The sequence below is a fragment of the Thamnophis sirtalis genome, unplaced genomic scaffold (assembly GCF_051295495.1).
Source record: "Thamnophis sirtalis isolate CommonGarterSnake01/CBP01778 unplaced genomic scaffold, rThaSir2_p1.2 scaffold_7, whole genome shotgun sequence".
Taxonomy (NCBI): domain Eukaryota; kingdom Metazoa; phylum Chordata; class Lepidosauria; order Squamata; family Natricidae; genus Thamnophis; species Thamnophis sirtalis.
Window position 1 is genome coordinate 57,122,733 of NW_028261387.1, and position 23,160 is coordinate 57,145,892.

Consider the following 23,160-nt stretch of genomic DNA (forward strand, 5'->3'; position numbering starts at 1 on the left):
CACACTGTACTTCAATCTAATTATTTGGGTCATCTTCCCCTTTGAAGTTAAAAAAAAACTAGGATGAGTTACATAAAAACAACTTAAACTGGTGTTCATTTTGATTATATATTGGGAGACCTTATATATAGGAGAAAGTGTAGGTTGAGCTAGACTGGCTAGTATGTCCGTTGTCAACCCTCCCTAAACACAATTGCAAGAAAGCACCTATGAGCATGAAAAGTATAACATTGGTTTCTTGCTTGTTAAGAATTTTCTGAAGCATTCATCAGTTTGTTGAATACAATGATGTTTTCTGCAATTAGACTTTCAAATCTGAAACCATTTATTAGGAGCAATAGTACTTCTATTCCTTGTTCTCAAGAGAAATTTTGCAACTTTTTATTTAAGGATGTAGTAATTATTTTTCAGTCACTGCAGAAAAAGCTCACTCAATATAAAGGGGAAACACCCAAATCCTATGCTTTTGAATTATTTTCATTTAATTGTGGAAAGCAAAGGATTTCATTTTTAGAGTTAATGCTTGTTCAAAAGTGAGAGAGGCCTATTTTGAAAGCTGTTGGTTGGCCTTAAATGAATGTAAAATGGTGGTGGTGTGTTTATAATATAGCTCATAGAGAGTAGTAAAGTTGCTGAAAAATAGGAAGATTATAACAAAGGGTAGCTTAAGTCCATTGGAACCTTATTCCAAATTTCTCATTGTTTACATTTTTATTTATGGATAAGAAGCACATATTGCTTCAGTAATGAACTCTAATTTAAATTAGAACTTCTTTATGCACAACTATCAGAATCTAGCTTCCTATAGTATCTTTTTTGACTAGAAGAATGAGAGAACAACAAGATAACATACATACATACATACATACATACATACATACATACATACATACATTTAGTGTCACAACCCTTGGTATGCCCCAATTATGGGAGGAAGCTAACTGCGTCCATTATCTGTCAATCAGCTTGTCACAAGAGTCCATCACAACACATACATATACATATACATATACATATACATATACATATACATATACATATACATATACATATACATATACATATACATATACATATACATATACATATACATATACATATTGTGTTATATTTGTGCTGGTTCAATATATATATATATATATATATATATATATATATATATATATATATATATATATATATATATATATATATATATATATATATATATATATATATATATATATATATATATATATATATATATATATATATATATATAACCTTTTGGCCTTACTTCAGGTTTATTATTTCATGCCCACTTATCTGTGAGCTATGATTGTCAACATATGCCTTGATTCTGAAACATCACATCTTTAATATATCATCTAATAAGTGTATCTATTTGTGTGTGTGTGTGTTTGTGTGTATGTGCATAATACACACACATATATTGTGTTTATACATACATACATACATACATACATTGAATTTCCTAACCCTAACCCTGGCTTAGTTTACACTCTATGCTTTACGTGTAACAAAGTACCTGATTAATAAATTAGAGCATCCACAATGGAGGAAGGTCAAGGTAAAAGGGAGAAAGAATACATGGGCACTTAGTTAGAATGACAGTACATCTATATTAAACCATATTTCTCTGTCAGCATATATTTTATTCCTATGAGGTGCATTCAGAATATGTGTCCTTTATTACTAGAGCTATTTCAGTCGGTGTGTGTGTGAGAGAGAAGGGGGGGATATTGCACTTATATAGAAACATGGAAATGCTCTACAGAATTAATCCATGAGCAAGTCACAAGATAACCTTGGATATCAACTGTAATCATTCCCGACCAGTCCATGAAGGCTTTTGAATTAAGAGAAAATAGTCTGATTGATCAGTATTGGAATAGTTTAGGAACCAGTATGGGAGGAGTTTAACATACGCTAAAGGAATTCAAGCTGGTTGCCATAATTTCTTACTTGAAAACAGACTAGTTAAACTTTATAACTGGACTAGTGTCATACATGCTTGGAAAAGTAAACCCATTCATATGTTTTGTTGAACTCATGAAATATATAAATATATATTCTTCTAGACCTTGGAGCATGGAAATGAGATTCAAATAACCAAACTTAAAACTGTATTATTACTTGAATAGTCTGTTGTAGGTTTTTGGCTTCAGGCAACTAACTGAGGATATGTTTCCCCTTTCCTTATTTTCTAGACTGTGCAGTTTGTTCAGGGAATTTTTGTTGAAAAATATGACCCCACAATAGAAGACTCTTACAGAAAGGTAAAATACCAGTTTTTCAAATGTTATGTCAAATCATACCCTTTATTTTAATCAATGAACTTATACATTTCATGCCTTAACTGAGATAAAATTAACTTACAATGATCAATAGTTCCCTGCAATACAGATTCTGACTGTAGATCATTGGTTCTTTATAGTACTATACTTGTACTATATATTATACTATGCTATAACTATAAACTATACCTATAATTAGATTTCTTTTTTCTATAAAATGATAAAGATATGATCTGAACTAGAATCATGACCCTCAGGGAAAAAACCCTTGATTCTTCTTCCATTTCATTTCACTGCAAACAAAAACAGATATTTGCTCCAAAAGGGGTGTTGGAGCAAATTATACTCATAAGATAAATAGATTTAACAGTGATTTGTTGGTATAAAGTGGGGAATGGTCTTTGAAAAAAGGGCTCAATCAGTTTCTGAAATAATCAGCCATCTTTCCAAAGCCTCTTTCCAAAGAATTCTTTATTAGAAGCCTGTTGCAGCCACATATGTTAATACCAACAATTCCATGGAATGAAATTAGAGTTAATGCAGGCATATTTTACAATATCAGATGAAATATGTAAATCAGAATTTGTTAAAGCTATTTACTTATAGCATATTAATTTTTCATGTTTATGTGACCTGAAGAAGAAATTTAAGATGGTTCCACCATAAAAGTATAGCGGGTTTTTTTTAAAAAATATCTCTATGCTTACAGTATTAGTGTACTCTCAGCTAATTTTCAATTGAGTTGAAGTTATTTGGGGAAAACATTTTTTTCAGTATGTGAATTTTCAACTTGTATGTGAATTTTCAACAGTATGTGAATTTTCAACTTGTAAAAGTAACACAAGCTAACTAATTATATGAAAGATTTTTTATACAAAGTATGTGACTTATATTCCCCAATTATAATTATTGCAGTAATTTGTAACTACAAGCCACAACATTTATAAAACCCACAAGGTAGATAAAGTCCTTTATAATTTCATTTCAGACATTTTTACTGGTGATTATAATACATGTCAACACTGTCTAATAAAAAACTTCCAAAAATGAGTACAATTGTCCATTTGGATAAGTATTCTAGTAAAGCTTGACATATGAATAATCAAAGACATGCTTTAATATGTTTAATTTCAAATTGGCAACCTGTGGTAAAGCTAGAAAAAACTGTTCTTTGTTTTACAAACATTAGATATTGCTAAATGAAATTGTCTCAGTAAGTTCCTGCCAAAACATATAGAAGTTTGGCAAAGATTGGGTTCATCCAATGCATTAAACCATAATATAGCTTTTTTGGTTTCATCTTAGTACAATTGTCTCCTGTGTAGTTGGGAAGCTATGGCTAATAGTGTATTGTGCAAAACTTTGTATTCAGTATAACATAGCTAAACAAACTGGTTTAGAGTAATGTGCAAAGCACACTACTAAAAACCATGTTGTTATTCTAACAAATTGGAGAATTTGTAGAATAACAAACTATATTGATTAATCTGTGTATTTGTAAAAACCTGTGATCATGTCTCACTATAGTTGTGGTCTAAAGCACTGAATTTTTATGTGTCTTGTTCCTTTACTTTTCAGCAAGTGGAAGTAGATTGCCAACAATGTATGCTTGAAATCCTCGATACAGCAGGGACAGTAAGTACAAATCTATAATACATTTTGAAATACTTCCATTTGAAGACGGAAGCAAGAACTTGAGAACTAGTGTTTAGGAGAATGTATCTATCTTCCTTAGTCTAATTTTGCTTATAATATATTCAAGAGTAGTTCACATGCAGTTACATATTTAAGATTGCTTTTATAAGAAATAAATTGGAATCTCATGATCTATTCCAATAATATTTTAAAAATATTTACCCAATTCTGGAATACTTTAGCTTTGCTTAACTAAAACTTAACTTTGGTCACTTGTAGGACTCTTACCAGACCAACCTGTTATGGTCATTAGCTAGGGTTAATGTTAATTGAAAAGCAGATTAATATGGAGTTAATCTCCACATTAATATTGACCTTCCTGTATTTTAATACAGCATTAGTCTTTACAGCAGAAGTTAATAGATTTGATCTGAAGCTATGTATTCCCATAACATATGGTCTGACTACAGTTTTCTAGAGCTAGCTGGTTGTTTCAGTTGTGCTGTGTAAGTGTATATAAGAGAGAAGAAAGAAGAATCTAGTTGGAATATTACACAATTGTCTTTCACTGGAAAAAATAGAGGCACACTCATGTAAAATATGTATGTAAAATATAAGATAAATCCTAAATCAACAGTGGAGAACATCATTGTTTGGGATACATTTTTTTTCATTTCTAAATTTTCAAAAATTACATTGAAATAATTGATACCGTGTTTCCTTAAAAATAAGTCAGGGTCTTATTTTCTTTTGACCCCCGGAATAAGCATTTGGCTTATTTTTGGGGAGGTCTTATTATTTTTGAGGTGCAGGAGGCAGTGAGCATGGTCACCTCATGGCTGCAGGTGTGTTGCAGTATTTTCAGGGAGGCCTTATTTCAGCACTTGTGCTCAAAAGCCCGATTGGGCTTATTATCCAGGGAGGTCTTATTTTCTGAGAAACAGGGTATCATTAAAAATACATTTGCATGCTTCATTGGTTTTCTAGAAGAGCAGAGTGAAAATTTCAACATTAACAATGGCACTTTTGTGTCTGGTTTAACATGAGCTAACTCTTTTGAATAGTTAATTTTTAAATATATGTATATATTGATTACAGGAGCAATTTACCGCAATGAGGGATCTGTATATGAAGAATGGTCAAGGATTTGCACTAGTTTATTCTATTACAGCACAGTCCACGTTCAATGACCTACAAGACCTGAGGGAACAGATCTTAAGGGTCAAGGACACTGAAGATGTGAGTAAAGAGGGTTTTTGTCTTATGAAATGTAGCATTTTTAAACAAGGCACCATCTGTTTTTGTGCAGTGTCTATGTGATTGAAAAACTGTTCTAAATATTTTGTATGATGCAATAACATTCTCAATTGATTGAACATTTTTTATGTGGCTATTACTGGAGAATTAGTCACCAATGTTCAGCATCTTGAATGGGTACTGAACTCTGGAAAAATTCAAATCATGTAGTAAAGGGTCATTGCATATCTTTTGCTATAGACAAGTTGACCATTAAGCTAGATGCCCCATCCTGTCCTCCCAAAGCATCAGCTTCCACTGAACTATGTTGCTAGTGTTCTCAAAGACTCATTTAGTTCCATTACTTTTTTTTACCTAGAGATGCATTTGTCACTCTTAATAAGAAATGTTTCTAATTACCCTTACAACTATTTTGTGGCTTTTTAAAAACTGCATAAAATTATTGGTAAATTAAAGAATCAAAAGTACTACCAAACCTAATTGCATAACAATTTTAAATGTTGCACTTACAGTAAATAATCCTTCATTAACTTATAGCAACACAGGGTTTTTCTTTCTTTCTGGTACTCCTAATTTGGAGAAGTGACTTCCAGAATGTGGCTTAATGACATAGTATTCAATTCCATTTGGTGAAAACGAAATTCATAGAATAACAAGGTTGAAAAAGGCCTTAGAGGTCTTCTGCTCCAACCTCCTGCTCAAGCAGGTCACCCTATGCCATTCTGGACAAGCAGTAATCCAATCTCTTCTTCAAAAACCTCTAGTATTGGTGGATGCACAACTTCTAGAGGCACAGCATTCCACTGATTATTGTTCTCACTGTCAGGGAATTACTCCTTAATTCTTGGTTTGATGAGTCTGTGATAATCTTCCATCCGTTACTTCTTGTCCTGCTCTCAGATGCTTTGGAGAATAGATTGACACCCCCTTCCCCTTTTCTGTGTGACAGCCCATGAAACACTGTAATCATGTCACTCTTAGTTCTTTTCTTCGTTAGACTAGACATACCTAGTTCCCACAACCGTTCTGCATTCTTTGTACAGCCTCAGCACCAGTGCACTATAAAATAGTACTATCACTTCATGTGATTTTGAAACTATCTCTCTGTTGATGCAGCCTAGAATTGCTGGGGGAGGGAAGGGGGGGAGTTGCAGCACACTGCTGGCTCATACTTAAGTAGTTATCCATTAAGTCACCTAGATCCCTGTTATAGTCACTAGTGTTGAGCCAGGTACGACCTATTTTGCGCTTAGAGTGGTTGTACAAAATTTTATATTCAGAAGTAATGTTTCTATTACTTAGTTTGGCTAAGGATTCTTCAGTATTTGAGCTGTTTTTGGTCACATTTAAAAACATTTGCTACTCTTCCATCCATAGTCTAGTGATGTGTGTGAATGTTTGTGTGTGTGTGTGTGAATATAAATACGTTAATTAAATAACTCATTTTCCAACCAAAATGACCGCCCTTCTTCCCTTTTTTTCTCTTTATGGTAAACTACTTACTTATTGCATAAGCTTTGGTAGAAGCATTAACAAGTTGCCAATTCTTACTATAGACAGGAAACGACATTGCTATATTTGTTTTATAATATAAGCATCTTCCTACCTTTCTCTGGGAGCTGAATTGCTATTTAGTATTTTATCTACTAAATGGGACAACAAGTGATAACAAACAGTGATAACAAGAAGATGTGTTTGTCAGGGATACACATACACATTTGCACGAACCAGTAGGAATTATTGTCGTTGGTTCAGCGAACGAGTAGTAAAAAAAAAAGCTTTTGACAATCGTGCAACTCACAGCTGATCTGCGCAATTATCAAAAGCTTTTTTCACTTTTTAAAACATTTTTTTCCTGCCCAAACCAGCAGGAAGCTGGTTAAAGCTGGAATACTATGTATTTTTTCCTTTCCCAAAAATTGGAATAACTAAGGCTGCAGTGAAGACTACATAGTTCCATTGCAAATGGAAATAATTTTTAATAGGAAAAATATCAAGAATTCAGTAGTTTATCCTAGAAATATCAATTACACAAAATATACATTATTTTGGCAGTATATTTTACTATTAATGTGATAATATTGATCTAATCTGGTCTTTTCCAGGCATTCTAGAGTTGAATCACAAATGAGAAATGAGGACCTAACTTTCCTTTGCTTGAAATGGAATCATAATTCTGTTTTTATGAATTTAGTTATAAACTTACCTGCTACGGAGATGAATAAAATTAATGGTGAAGTTTACTTTCAAATCTTCTCTGTCAGAGTAGGGAAGTCAAAATGAAGAAGTGGAACTGGATAATATATTTCAGTCTCTGTCTAACAAATTAGATGTGATAAGGCTGAAGATGGCTTTATTTTGAAATCAGAAAATACTATATTTAAATTGTTATTGTTGAAGAATTACCTACTAAGATACATGAGTAGAGGGATTTTAGTTGCATATTTCTGCTTTTCTAATGTTATACCAATCATTGTTTCATTTTCTTTTCTATAAGCTTTTGCTACCCATTCTGGCTTAAGTAGATATCTAAAAAAGGTACTTGTAAAACTAATCTTCCTTAAAATAGGGATTAGTTTTCTTACAGAGCCCTTGAAATCCAATTCTTTTCTAAGCATCTAAGTCAAAGTCCTATAGCTTGCGAAGCCGTTTTCACCCATGAAGTGATACTTTTATCAGATGACACTAGTCTTCAATCTAAATGAATTAAATTGAACACTAGTTCCATAATTCTGCTTGTTTCTGATTTTCCTTTTTTACTAACACATTACTTTTCAGGCTTTAATATGCTAAAATGTTCTCATTTGTACTGTTGTGAATGGCAATGCCAGGGGACATGAATGACTTTAAAATATAGTATAACTTCTTTTAATCAAAATGCTTTCTCTTCTATTTGGAATATTACATTTTCAAAACAATGTTAATAGTCAGCTTGAAGTAAGTTGAATACGATCAGTGTGCAGTAGTTGAGAACAGTGTTCCCTCTAAGGAGCGCAGGTCCACGGCCGCGCATGTGGCAACAAAACACAGCGCAGCAGTTTCCAATTGCCGCGCAGTGGTTTTTGTAAGACACGATAATAGGAGAGGAGAGCCAGCCTGGAGACAGCAATCACTTCTAGGTTCACAAGGCAGAAAGTAGCTGAGAAAGGGGGTGTGGGGGTTGGGAGAAGGCATGGGACGGGCTCCCAGCAGCGGCTGCTCAGATTTGCCATTTGAGAGAGACAGAGAGAGAGAGAGACAGAGAGAGAGAGACAGAGAGAGAGAGTTAGTTAGTTGGTGGGCAGACTTAGCACTTTGTTAAGTTTGTTTCTTTGTGTGTTGTATATATACATGTCTCCATGGGTGCAATTGTGCAAGCATTTTTTCCTCTTTAAAAGAATTTTTGGATTTCTCCTCACCAAACCTTTAAGACTGAAAGGGTTAGAGTTGAAATATGAGGAGATTGTCAATTGCCATACTGTTAGATTGATAGGCAATTATGGACTATATTGATTATATCCTCCTTAGAAAGAATATGCTACTGTATGGTTGAGAAAAAGATCAAACTTCATTCCATGGAAACCAACAACGTTCATAGGGAGGGTTTCTTTCTACCATGGGCTTCTTGGGTCAACAGTGAATATCAGTTATCAAAAATGTAGGTAGAAAATTAAGCAGGCAATAGGCAATTACAAAAAGGGAAGCCAACTTTCTGAATTCTTTTTCTTTGCACTTAGTGACTTATAAATAGTAGACTAATGTTCTGAAAACCTGACCTAAATTACTATATATTTTAAATACCTGTAAAGCTGTGCTGAAAAAGTTATTCTCAAGATATTGTGATAAATTCAATAAAAAGAAGGGAATTCTTGATGAACTTAAGGAGAAATGAGAGTATTTGATAGTAAATGGACAAATAATATTACCAATCAAAGAGAATATTGGCACCTCAGGGTTGAAATGAGATGTTCTCTCTTACTCTTTCCTCTTCCTCTCTTCTCTCTCTGTCTCTCTCTTTCATCCTCTTTCTCTTTGTCTCTCTTCTCTTTCTCCTTTTCCATTCTTCTATCACTTTCTCTCTCCTTCTCCCTTCTCTTTGTCACTCTCTGTCTCTCTCACCCTCTTTCTCTTTGTCTCTCTTTCTCTCTCCTTCTTTCCCACTCTTCTGTCACTTTCTCTCCCCTCTGTCTCTTTCTTTCTCTCTTCCCTTTTTTCGTCCTCTCTCCCACTCTTTTATCACCTTCTCTCTACCGCCCAACCTGTCTCCATACTTATCTTTGACTGATCATGTTTGCAATAATTTACCTTCTTTTCTAAATAGGCGCAGTTCCCTTACCGGATCCCCCTCCCCCCCCCTCTCTCTCTCACACACACACACAAACCATTTTTCTCCATTCCAATTCAGATCCTACAAATCAATTGCTCTGTGAAACATCTGTGAAAAAAATTCAGGTGCTCAGGCATGAAAATATGCCGCTTAAACACTATACTTTTCCGCACACACTGAAAAAAAATTAGAGGGAACATTGGTTGAGAATATGTAGCACCACAATGTTCATACTTTACTTAAATTCAGAACCTGTTCAATATTCATTATTAGGTTGTAATTTGAAGCACAGGTATGCAAGCTAAAATGACGGAATTTCACAAAGCATAAAAAGCTTGCTGAGAAGTGGGTCCTATTCATGTTCATCACTTATCTGTCTCCTACAAAAAAGCAAATTTTGTCAATGTGTGGAAATTATCTCTCTATCTGATAGTCACCCAGAAATGGAAACACCATTATCATTATCCATGGTTAAACATGGATTTTCCAATATCCTGTCCAGTTTAGCCAGGTTTAAAAATGCTGTTAGGACCAACATTTATAGAGTAATCTCCTTTTTTCTTTCCACTCTCACATTCTGTGGGTCAGGTTTTAATTGAAATAGTCAGGCCAGCCTCAGGTACTGTATGTTGGCTCTCAACAAAAAAAATAGTGACAGTAGTTTTTGTATTTGCTTCGGAATATAAAACAACTCCTTTAGATGTTCATTTTATAGACTTGCTAGCAAGTACAAAAGTCATCGTTATTTACATTTTTGTTCATGATCTTTAAATTATCTGAGCTCATGACAAACCTTAGAGATAATTTCTTTTGTAAAATCCTTTAGCTTTTTACCTCAGCTCCCAGTTCTTTATGAAGTGCCATCCTTTTCTAGAGTATAGAAAGTTTAGGGTATGGTATATTTAATAGATTGCATTCCATCAAACTGTAAGAACTAATGTTGAAAAAAGTAATTCTTTGTAATTTCCTGCTTTGTAATTTCCCCCCTCAAACATCCTTAATTTGGCAGGATCTTTATTAAGCGAAGCTCAGTGTCTACTGTTCAAATATATGAAACTGGGGGTTGAAGTTCAAAACTAGTGTCAAAGTTTCTTCCCTTTTCATGAACTCATTGGGATTTATACATCTCCTTTTGATGTTTGAATTGAACTGCAGTAAATGCAAATGTAATCTAATTAAAACAAAATATAATTCAATTTTCAATTCAATTCAATTTGAAATAGAATGTAAAATCAGAACATCAAGACTCGAGGGCCAGACTGCAGACTCTGACAGACTCCATCTCTCAGGATTTCATAATGTTGTTGCAAATGTCAGTCTATTGTGTACTGCATTGTGTGTCTGTAGGATATTTTGGAAGAAGGGGGAAGCAATATTTGTTTCACTTTTTTAAACTAATGACCATTTGTAGATTGCCTACTGTAATTAATATTTTCAGAACTGACTTTTGAATTTTGCAGTCTCCAAAATAGCTTGATTTTGATTGGTTAATATTTCAGAGCTTTCTTTTAAAATACCTTATTTGCTTGTGTAAGATTTTCCTTTTAATCTACACTTGGGAATCTGCACTATCTTAAGGACTACTCAAACAAGAGATATAAACGAGACTGGAAAAATGGATTGATTATACTCAAAACAAATATGGGACTAAGAAATTCCAGATAGCGTATGATTAAGATTAGGAAGGATATAAATTGTTTAGTGTTAGCCTAACAAGGAGAAGCTAAGTTCAATTTAAAGATGTTATTAATTTCTTATTCTTTTTTTCAAATATATTTTAAACTGTTTTTGTTAAAGATTTATACCGTTTATTGGTTCTGGGAAGTCAAGGGAGGGAAGGTTGGGGGGCGGCTGGGGGGGGGAGGGTGGGAGGGAGGGAAGTATATTAGGCTTGAGGAGGGGTGTTAGGTTTTAAAATAATATGATTGTACATGTATACTGTTTTCTCTTATTTTATCTTTAAAACTAAGATATGTTATGTATATTGAAATGGAAGTATAAATACCATCAACACAGAATGGAGTTTGCTCAGAAGCTGAAATACACCAAGTGAATGAGAGGAAGAGTGGGAAGTAGAGGAGAGAAGAAAGATAGGAATAGAGGGATAGGAGAGATGGAAAGGGGGGGAAGATGAGGAGAATAAGGAGGAGTGGAAAGAGGAGAGAGGAGAAGGAGAAAGGAAGGGGAAGTAGAGTAGAAAAGGATGTGAGGGAAGAAAGGAAGTAGACGGGGAGGAGACAGGCAGAAGAAAGGGGTGGATAAGGCATAAACAGGGTGCATGGAGAGCAGAGGAGTCAATAATTGGTTTTCTTTCTTTTTTCTTTTTTCTTTCCGAGAGTTGATGGCAAGACGAACTGATGTAATTAATAATTAGTACAATATGATATTGGCTATGTAATAGTATACATGTGATTATATGTTATGAAAATGGAAAATAAAAAAGTTTTGCTTAAAAAAAAACTACACTCGGGAAATGGTCAAATAGAGGAACAAAGATCTCTGTTGATGGAAAGAATTAATAGTAATGCATTTTAATGTATTCTGTTCCTCATTTTGTTTCTGCAAACATAACTTGTGAATAATGGTGATTCTATTATAGAATTGCAAAACAAATAGGTAGAGATGTCCACCTATTATACGATCTTTTTTGGGGAAAGAGAGGTGTATTAATATCTACTTAATTTTTCCCCTGGGAGCTCAAAGCAGTGTATTTAGCAATCTTTTAATGGGTAAACTTGACTGAGAGAGCATGGTTAGCCCCAATCATTTGATGGGTTCAGAGGAAACTAGAATATCCCTTGTCACAGGTTCAGCACCTCAATTAGTGTGCTATCAGACTTCACAAACTCCTTTGGGGGTGTTATATTCAATGAAGATTAAAACTGAGGGTCTTGTCTGTCTCCCTGTGTACGTATCTTTTTTGTTTTAATAGAATTTTTCACCTTCATATAACTTGTGATGGTGGGAGGAAAGCTTATAATAGTAATAATAATGCATAGCTGAACAAACGCAAAATCCCTGTATTCTTTAGAAATTAAATGAAGTAGACCTAGTAAACTAAAGATGGGATTGTGCATTAAACACCAGCAAACAAAACCTTTTCATCTTTTGATATTATCCTGATTACATTGCCCTGAAAATTATGAATTGTTTTTCCAACTATTAAAAAAAGATATGAATGTTTGGAAAGTTCATTGATATGTTTACTTTCTCATGACAGGAAACTAGCCAGAATTTTTTTTTCAGACCAGCCCAAAATAAGGAACTTAAGCATTTATTTTATTGTCAGTTACATACCTTTCTTTTCTCTTTGTACAGGTGCCCATGATTCTGGTTGGCAATAAATGTGATTTGGAAGATGAACGAGTAGTTGGCAAAGAACAGGGACAGAATTTAGCAAGACAGTGGTGTAACTGTGCCTTTCTAGAGTCATCTGCAAAGTCTAAAATCAATGTTAACGAGGTAATATTGGTTGATTTTTCAGAACCCATTGTATTACCTGGCTTGTAAACATGAATGTATTTTCTATTTGTATATTTCTATTGCATTTTGCCAGTAGAGTTTCTCAGAAATGTTCCCTTTCATGTGCCAGTCTAAAAAAAGCTTTTCAGATAATCACCATTGATATTTTTGTTCCAAAAATTCAATTAATTAAAAATGATAATTGCCCCATCAAAGCATATAAGCCTACATTGCTGCCTGTTAATGTTTTCTTCTTAATGCAGAAGTGATAATAAATTCTATTATTTCATTAACAAGACAAAACAAATGTCTGAGGAGAAATATCTTTGACTCCTGATGAAAAGATGGAGTTATTCTTATTAAATGATGAATACCCGGGTATTTTGAAGGCAGTAGCATTGTTGTTGTTTTTTTTATTTATAGCTTTACAGTACTTATAACTGTTTGGTACCTTCAGTAAATGGTTAATTTTACAGGGTTTTTTACATACATACATACATACATACAGGGCGGGGCATAACCTTTTCCTAGGGGGTCACAGCAACACTTGTAATAACAACACAAATAATTCATACACCATTCGAAAGCCCATCAAAAACTGAGTTTATTGACACGATTTAATAGTCAGTATGACCACCATTCTATTATTTCATTAACAAGACAAAACAAATGTCTGAGGAGAAATATCTTTGACTCCTGATGAAAAGATGGAGTTATTCTTATTAAATGATGAATACCCGGGTATTTTGAAGGCAGTAGCATTGTTGTTGTTTTTTTTATTTATAGCTTTACAGTACTTATAACTGTTTGGTACCTTCAGTAAATGGTTAATTTTACAGGGTTTTTTACATACATACATACATACATACATACAGGGCGGGGCATAACCTTTTCCTAGGGGGTCACAGCAACACTTGTAATAACAACACAAATAATTCATACACCATTCGAAAGCCCATCAAAAACTGAGTTTATTGACACGATTTAATAGTCAGTATGACCACCATTAGCCCTTCGAACAGCATTCAAACGAGGTGGAAGAACACAACAAATCTTCAAACAGTTCCGTTCGATTTTCCAGATTTTCCAGAGGGCGGGGCATAACCTTTTCCTAGGGGGTCACAGCAAGATCGACAGCAGTTTACAACTTCCGCAACACCTCATTTTAAAGCCCATAAAAAACTGAATTGAATGAGCTATTAAATGTTAAATTTGTTTCGGTTGAAACTTTGAGAATGAATTTGGAAACTGTGTTGAAAAATCTGGAAAATCGAACGGAACTGTTTGAAGATTTGTTGTGTTCTTATCCACCTCGTTTGAATGCTGTTCGAAGGGCTAATGGTGGTCATACTGACTATTAAATCATGTCAATAAACTCAGTTTTTGATGGGCTTTCGAATGGTGTATGAATTATTTGTGTTGTTATTACAAGTGTTGCTGTGACCCCCTAGGAAAAGGTTATGCCCCGCCCTGTACATACATACACACACACACACACACACACACACACACACACGTATATATTAAATGATATGTTGTATTTTTTACATTCTTTGACTTGGATTCTAAATGAACAAATTCATAGAAATAGACCTGAGCGCAAATTTTTTTTAAGTAACTAGTTTATAATGCCACCCAACTCCATTGGCTCTGGATAGCAAAATAATAATTTAACATGTCTACACACATCTCATGGACATCTATGAACATGGTTTTAATATTTTTTAAATAGTTTTAATATATATGGTACACCCTTGCTTGTCACCCATGTTGTTGCATTCTGGGTCAACTGTGATTTCTCATCCATCATTAATAGCCATCCTGCAAGTGGACATTTGTAGTAATCCAACCTTGAGATTACTATAGCCTGGTTTCACTCATCTGAATATGATAAACACACTGTCTAGCAATGGTGCCACATCGAGGAGGACCTTCAAGTTGTGAACCTGGTCCTTAAAATTGAGTGCAGCCCTGTCCAAGTACAGTGTGCCATCTTCACAACAGAATCAGCAAGATATTAAATATATGCCTGAATGATAAGATATACAGGGCAGGTTTTCTTAAGTTGCCATTCTGGCTGTAATAATGAAGTTGTAATACAGTGCAATGGGAAACTATCAAATTGTGCAAGATTGGTAGTAATGTGTCTTGCTAAGACTAGAAATACAAGATTTAGAATCTCCAAAAAGAACTCCAAAAGTTAACACGGTTAACAGGAGAACATGAATTGCCTATTGGTTACTAAGCTTAGTAATTGCACTAATAAATTAAATAGACATTCTCATCTCCCCTGTTTCCCCCAAAGAAGACCTTCCCAGATAATAAGCCCAATCTGGTTTGCGCTATGCGCTAAAATAAGCCCTCCCCCAAAAATATTGCAACACAGCAGCAACCATGAGGAGACCACGCTGGCCACCTCCTGCTCCTCAAAAATAACCTCCCCAAAAATAAGGCCAAGTGCTTATTGGGGGGGGGGGGTTCAAAAGAAAATAAGATCTTGTCTTATTTTCAGGGAAACTGTAATGAATGAAGTTTTTAATGTACTTGTCTGCATTTATTTTGAAGATGAAAATATGTATTCCCTTATTTTTCTTGTTGCTCTTCTCTTTCCCATCTCTTGCTCTGTTTCATTTTTCTTTTTTGAGAAGACTAGTTTCTGTACTGACCTTTAATATTCTTTGCACTCTGCCAAGATTGTGGAACTGCTAAAGATTACATTATTATTTTATGTTTTGGAAGCAAGAAGTGACTTCCTCTTGTAATTTCCATTTTTCAAAATCAAAAAGAGTTTTTATCCAAAAGAGCTGTTGTTATACTTGCTTTGATTTTCTTAAATAAGATCCATTATGGAAAGCACACTTTTTGCCAATCTATTTCTGAACAATAGAATAAAAGAGGAGTCAACTTTCCTTCCTTAGGAAAGGAAAAATTGGACTTCTGGTTCCCATCCTTCACAAGTAGAATAATTAAAGAAAATTAAGATCTAAGTATGAATTATAAACTTAAAGTCTAATATATCTGGTGGATAACATTTCTAGGAGCTCATTTTTTCTTGCTTCTTTTGTTGCAATCAATATTTTTTAACAAATCTAAAGAATCTGGATGTCTTATTCTATCATTTGAGAGTATGAAGTTAAGGCTTAAATATACTGTCTGCTTTTACTAATAGTATCAAAGCATTTCAATCTCCCTGGATACATTATTTCATTTGGAAAAGTGAGACTTTAATAGTACTATTGAATGAGAGATTACCGAAATCATTTATATCAAACATTTCACACAATCTTAAAAAGTCTCAACAAACTCAACTGGTTTTAACACATTGCAGTTGTTTCCTCCCAAAAAATATATATATATTGTTCTCTTACATACCGTTTTAAGTATACATTCACATAATTGTTATTCTTCTTTACATTTGTCATTCTTATACATTTATTATTTCATTTAATAGATTATAATACACAGTTTGGGTTGCTTTGCTTACCATCCCTTCCTTACTTTTACTATACCACAAAAAAGCATGCCAACCTAGTTGCAAATAATGACCCTCCAATGTATTCTTGTATTTTGCAGTAATATCCCTTCTTTCATCCAAGCTAATTGTTTGATAAGACAATTCTCAGTTTGGTAATCCAAATTGCAGTTGTTAATTGATAAGGTGCTTGTAATCTGTCTCACATGTAAACTGAATTTGCATAACTAACTCCCCCCCTCCCACATCTAATCCCAATTTAAATCCTACAGTACATCAGTGTAACCACTTTAGGCATTTGATTAAGTGAGCTGCAGCTCACAAAAGTTTATAATTTTTAATAAAATATATTAATCCTTATTCTTGGGGGAGGGTTATTCTTTTTTCTTTTTGGGAGAAAAGGTTTGGCAGTACGATATTATATAGGGCTGTCGGGATTACATATTTCTCTCATTTACCAGGAAAAAGGATTATGTTGCATAAACCATGAAGCAAATGATGATTTCAAAGAAACATTTGAAATCTGAAGTTCATGTTACCAGATTCTACATTTTTGTAGAACCTTGAATTTTTTTTTCATAAACATGAATGGTGAATGACTCAACCCTGAATGTTTAAAAATTAAATAATCTATTAATAAAAACATTAAAGTCAACTGCTAACAATTACATTAAAATAAAAATAATCAGGGACTTCACATAATTAAATAATAATTTAAATAAATAAATGTATTATTAATAAATTAAATCCTCTAGAAGATGCAGTTGCTTTAAGGATCTTTTCTGGTTGAGTGAAGATTGAAGGACATGGAAACAAAATAGGAGGATCCTTGAAACGGCCACTTTTAGAGATGTAGCTACTTTGTATTAATTCACTTCCTTACATCTGGTTCAAATATTTTGAATAGTCTTAATAAATGATTAGTAGTAAGATGGAATGTCTTTGAGACATTGTTATCAGAAAAGATAGTAGGTACTGTCTGCCTATTCCTCCAAAATCTTTTCTCAAATCTGTTCATTGCAATCATTGACCTCTAAATTTTATCAACATCTAGCAAGAAGCAGTCAAGTTGATCTTATTAGAGTGCTGATATGTTTTGCTTGGCTGACATCAGAAACTCATATAACTGTTTATGGAATATTATTGTATTGAGTAAAAAAGATGCTGGTTTTATCATGCTTTTATAAAATACCTGGTTATACTTTAGAGCTTTTAAAGATAATATCGGTACTAATTTCTGGATTCTGCAGTTCACAAAATACCAATGCTTTTGGGAATCTTCATAGCAATGCAGGATTGGAAGGGAAAAATAAGTTAAATTAGGTTTTAATTGAAGAGAATATACATGGCTCAGGGTTGAACAATAGTGTCCTTGGTGTTCTCTGAGCTTAGATTGCTTATACTGATGATGTTACCAAGTTGGGTAATGAAACATCTACAAGTAAATGACCAAGTTCAGAGAGCACAGACAACTTTGCCTTAAATGACGTTTCCCTGAAGGTTGCATTACTACAGAGCTGACTTTTACAAGAACTTGTGTCTGCAATCTCTGAGAGAGGAAGGTGCCTTTATTCTCCAGACTATACCCATACCAATAAAATGTGTCATTTGTGTTTATAGTTGCATATACAAGATGATCTATCTCTGAGAGCAGTGCGTTGCAAGTGAAACACTTTGGCATTAATGATTTGTTAGACTTCTCTTAAGATTACTTAGCACAGCTTTTGTTAGATTGACTATTCTCAGAAAGTGTTCATACGTCCTGCAAAAATTAACTCTCTTATAAGAGAGAATGAAAAGGAGGCAAATAATTATAATGGCATCAAGGTGTTACGTGTACAAAATTTACATATGGACAGTAGCATATAATGTTTACAATAAATAGCTAGTAGAACGGTACTATTTTTAAAGGATTTTTAGGATATGATACTGTCTTTGTTGAAGCAATAGTCATTTAAAGTAATGGGAATATTTGAAGAGCACTTTTTGTTTTGTTTTGCATGTGCATAGTTTCCATGGCTAGGAAAGTCCCAGTAGGAAATCAACTAAATCTCTGTTTTAACTGAATTGGCTTGTGTTTTTGTGACAAACTCTTCTTTCTGACATCAGATTCCTTTCCACTTCTTTCTCACTTGATGACAGAACAAAGATAGAATTTTTGTAAGAAGTTTCCATTCCGTAAGACCCATCTCTCTAATTGCTCTCGGTGCTTTTTTATGTCTTTCTTTTGTAGATCTTTTATGATCTTGTCAGACAGATAAATAGAAAAACACCAGTGGAAAAGAAGAAGCCTAAAAAGAAGTCTTGTCTGCTGCTTTAGACCCACAGCATGCAGCAGCTCTGAGCCAGGTAAGGAAACACATTCCCTTCAGGGGGACTTCTAGATGGGTTAGACTTTCATTACCAAAGTTCTCTGTCGGCTGAACAGTCAAATCCGATTATTCTTTTCTTGAGACATGTTTCTACTGACTTTACCCTGAAGCTACTCTGTTATGTAAGAGCAACTGTGGACTGGGGAACAGAAGCTGCAGTGGAAAGCTGTTTTCTGTAAAGTTTTCGCAAGCATTCTTTCTAATTTAGTACTTCATATAAAAACCATCCTTTAGTTTCAAAAGATCTGGATGCAAAACTTTCACACTGTAAACATGACATGCACAACATTTGGTGTAGTGTTTTCTTCTGATAAATTATTCTTCTTTTATATACTGTACCTTCTTTAGCCAGTATCATGCCATAACTGCTTTTTTTCTATTATAGATAAGAGTTTCAGGATTACAGTATATCTTAGGATGTTATTTTCCTCCCTATTCCTTGTTTTATTTGCTGATAACTCAGTGTTGCCCGGGAATTTATTTATAGAGGGAAAATATCCGGACCAAACGTAATTTCTAATCTTACCAGAGGAGGCCCCTTGTGGAGTATTGTGAAGCCATTAACGATGGCAACTCCACTGCACTGTACAGTAGAAGACAGTATGGCACAACAGGCTGTAACATCCCCCAAGGGGTTTTAGGGGTATCTTACCCCCACAGTATTTTTCTCCAAAGAGTAAGTCATCTGTGTACCAAGTTTGTTGAAATTGCTCGAGGTGTTCCAGAGTTATGCTGGAACACACACACACACACACACACACACACACACACACACACAAGATTTCTATCTCACTGCTTGGGGCATGTCTTCATACATTTGTTAGAAGACATGATTGCAGCTTTAATCTACAAACTCTAAAAGGATTAACAAGTATATAGACAGCAGGCCAATAATTTGTAAACAGATTAAGTAGTTGAATAGTTTAAAATGCATTTGGCCTGTTTTGCAAGTGGGGGAATTAATATTATTATATTAATCAGCATTCAACCAGTGAGGATGTAATGTCATCGATGTAATTTACTTGGACTTCAGTAAGGCATTTGATAAGGTAGACCATAACCTACTACTAGATAAAGTAGAAGAATGTGGGTTAGACAGCATCACCACCAGATGGATTTGTAACTGGCTGGCCAACCGCACTCAACTTGTAGTCCTCAATGGAACTGCATCTTCATGGAGGGAAATATGCAGTGGAGTACTCCAAGGCTCTGTTTTAGGCCCAGTACTCTTCAACATCTTCATCAATGATTTAGATAAGGGAATAAATGGGGAACTCATCAAATTTGCAGAAGACACCAAGCTGGCAGGAATAGCCAACACGCCAGAAGATGTGCTAAAGCTACAGAAGGATGTTGACAAACTTGAACATTGGACACTATCTAATAAAATGAAATTCAATGGTGAAAAGAGTAAGGTTCTACATTTAGGCAACAAAAACGAAATGCACAGGTACTGTATAGGTGGTACCTTGCTCAACAGTAATAACTGTGAAAGGGATCTTGGAGTCCTAGTGGACAGCCATTTAAGTATGAGCCAGCAGTGTGCAGCAGCTGCCAAAAAAAGCCAACACAGTTCTAGGCTACATAAATAGAGGGATAGAAAAGATGTGGAGACTCTAGAAAGAGTGCAGAGAAGAGCAACAAAAATGATTAGGGGACTGGAGACTAAAACATATGAAGAACGGTTGATGGAACTGGGTATGTCTAGTTTAATAGAAAGAAGGACTAGAGGAGACATGATAGCAGTGTTCCAATATCTCAGGGGTTGCCACTATTTTCCAAGTATAGAACAAGAAGCAATGGGTGGAAACTAATCAAGGAGAGAAGCAACTTAGAATTGAGGAGAAATTTCCTGACAGTTAGAACAATTAATCAGTGGAACAGCTTGCCTCCAAAAGTTGTGAATGCCCCAACACTGGACGTTTTTAAGAAGATGTTGGATAGCCATTTGTCTGAAATGGTATAGGGTTTCCTGCCTAGGCAGGAGGTTGGACTAGAAGACCTCCAAGGTCCCTTCCAACTCTGCTATTTATTGTATTGTAATGTGTACATTGTTAGATTTTTTTTCTAAAGCATTTTTTCTTTTTCTTTTTTTCTTTTTTAATATTTTGGTATTTTGTATTTTAACTTTCCTTGAATAAACTGAATATTATTATACAAGCTCTAAAAGGTGTTTCTACTCATGTGATTTATCTTTCCTGCTCAGTGCAAGAGCTGAAACTTGGGGATGGGTGCATGCACCATATAGTCAACATCTATTGTCCTAGTTCTTTCTCTGTTTGGTAATCTTGCGCATTCAGAGGAAAATGGGGTCTTGAATTGAGGTCTTTTGAGAAGCTTACATAAATATTTGTAACATTTTAGTTCATTCATTCAGTGAAAAAAATAAATTTATTGAATTAAAGTATTTACATCCCAACCTTCTGATGAAAAATGTTTTATGATGAATATGTATCATTATTGGCAAAAGATGCAGTCAATAACACAAGGGTAAAGCAGCAGCTGCAGAAATCATAGACCCATCCTCTTTATACCCATCTCTCAACTACTGTCTCAAATCCTATACCATTGCAGAAGGGCTCCTCACCCCTAGGACTGACAGCTGTTGAAAGAAACTGGGAATCCCCTTGTGTATATGTTTGCTTGTACTCACATTTACAGTGATTAATCCATTAACAAATATGAGAAAATTAGAACTATTTTAAACAGTGCTGTCTATACCAATGAAACATCTTTAGGGAGAAAGTTACCCAGTTGGAGTATTGATACAGAAAGAGCAGGTTCCCCAGTAGGAGGTCCTTCTTTCTGAAACCTAAATCATGGTGTGTAATCTGGAAAGTAAATAAAAAAATAAAAAATATAGTGTTCCCAGTTTAAATGACTCAAGATGTATTGGACAACATCCCAGAATTCCCTGCCACTGGTGCTGATTGAAGATGACTGGTAGAGTACTCAATGCTACAGTAAATAAGACTCTTGGTAGCTCACATTATCCTTTTTTCCTAAAAAGTCTATTTTGACTTGGATGGTAATGTTTCCCTTTGACTTCTTTACCTAGGATCGCAGGAATGAAGAACTGTTGCCTAATTTGGAAAGTGCCAGCATTCCAGAAATTCAAAAAAGCTACATCACAAATTGACATCATATCTGAAGAGGCTTCTGTTTTTATATATTATGTGAAGAAATTAGATCTTACAATGGTTTGCACAAAGGTCCCTGAGGAAAAAAATAAGAAAATAAAATTGCTCTGTGTATAACTCTTGGAATTAAAGACAATAGTACTTCTCTTTTGCAATAGCAGTTAACAATGTGATAATAAATATAATTGACTCTAGTTGTATGATTATACAAGAGCATGGATGCATTTCAAATGTTAGATATTGCTATTATAATTTCATATTGACCTCTTCCCATAATCCTGTGCCCATCAAGCACTAAAAATGATCAGTCATTAATATTTGATATCTATCATGATAGATACAACTATACAAATTATACTGTTCATACTCACTGCAGCTATAACTTTCCAAGTCATTGACTTCATTTTATATTTAAAAAGTTATGGACTATCATTATTTTCATTCTGCCCTATATTCTAATTAAAATTGTGCATTATGCTTTGGAAACAAATGGGTCTTTTATAGGAAAATAAACTGGGATAACTGATTTCTATGGCTTTGAAAGCTAAAATATATAATATACTAAACCAATTCTAATATTGCTTCTTGTGTTTTACTGTCACAGATTAAATTACAGCTTTTATGATTGATTAAATTTTAGTACATTTCCACTTTGTTTGTTTGTTACTCTTTTAGGTTGCAAGTCTCGGTTTTTAATTGAAAAGGTGAAAAATATTTGTAATAGTAAATACAAGTAAATACACTAGTAGTTCCCACTTTGGTTGTACCAGAAAGTCTCTTACTGCACATATAGTGCATGCAGAAGTGGTTTGAAAATGCAGTTAAGAATGTTTGTATAAGTAAACAATCATTAAAGAATTCACACCATTGTATTAGACAAACACAGTAACTAAACAGTAATAGTATATTCAAATAGATATAATGGACCAGTAGATTATGAACATAGGTACCTTTTAAGTTTCAATTCTGGAAACTAGTACGGATCTGTTCTCTAGTTTGCTTATATGTTGGATCCTATAATACAAATCTTTTGAAAAACTGTGGTTTGGAACGAGGGCTACAATGCAGTGGGAATGGGAAGAATATTTAACAACTTCAGATTTGTATTTTTGCCTACAATTCAGGTTCATGTGTCCTCCATAATGAGAGTTGTCATTTAGGTTCCAATAAACAGTATTCCTGTGCCACCTAGTGGATATAAAAACAGAGTAAGCTTTTC

The 23,160-nt window shown here is 34.2% G+C and overlaps 1 protein-coding gene across 3 annotated transcripts in view; it reads left to right on the forward strand.

Moving 5' to 3' along the window:
- RAP1A (RAP1A, member of RAS oncogene family) overlaps positions 1 to 22,591 on the forward strand; it is an 88,039-nt gene extending 65,448 nt beyond the window's left edge. For all 3 annotated transcript variants that reach the window (XM_087720137.1, XM_087720135.1, XM_087720134.1), the window contains 6 exons: positions 2,211 to 2,279; positions 3,876 to 3,932; positions 5,031 to 5,171; positions 12,814 to 12,957; positions 18,663 to 18,778; positions 21,860 to 22,591. In XM_087720137.1, coding sequence (XP_087576263.1) covers positions 2,211 to 2,279; positions 3,876 to 3,932; positions 5,031 to 5,171; positions 12,814 to 12,957; positions 18,663 to 18,749 — 498 coding nt within the window. In that variant the 3' untranslated portion in view covers positions 18,750 to 18,778; positions 21,860 to 22,591. The remainder of the gene's footprint in view (positions 1 to 2,210; positions 2,280 to 3,875; positions 3,933 to 5,030; positions 5,172 to 12,813; positions 12,958 to 18,662; positions 18,779 to 21,859) is intronic.
- Positions 22,592 to 23,160: the final 569 nt, after the last annotated feature.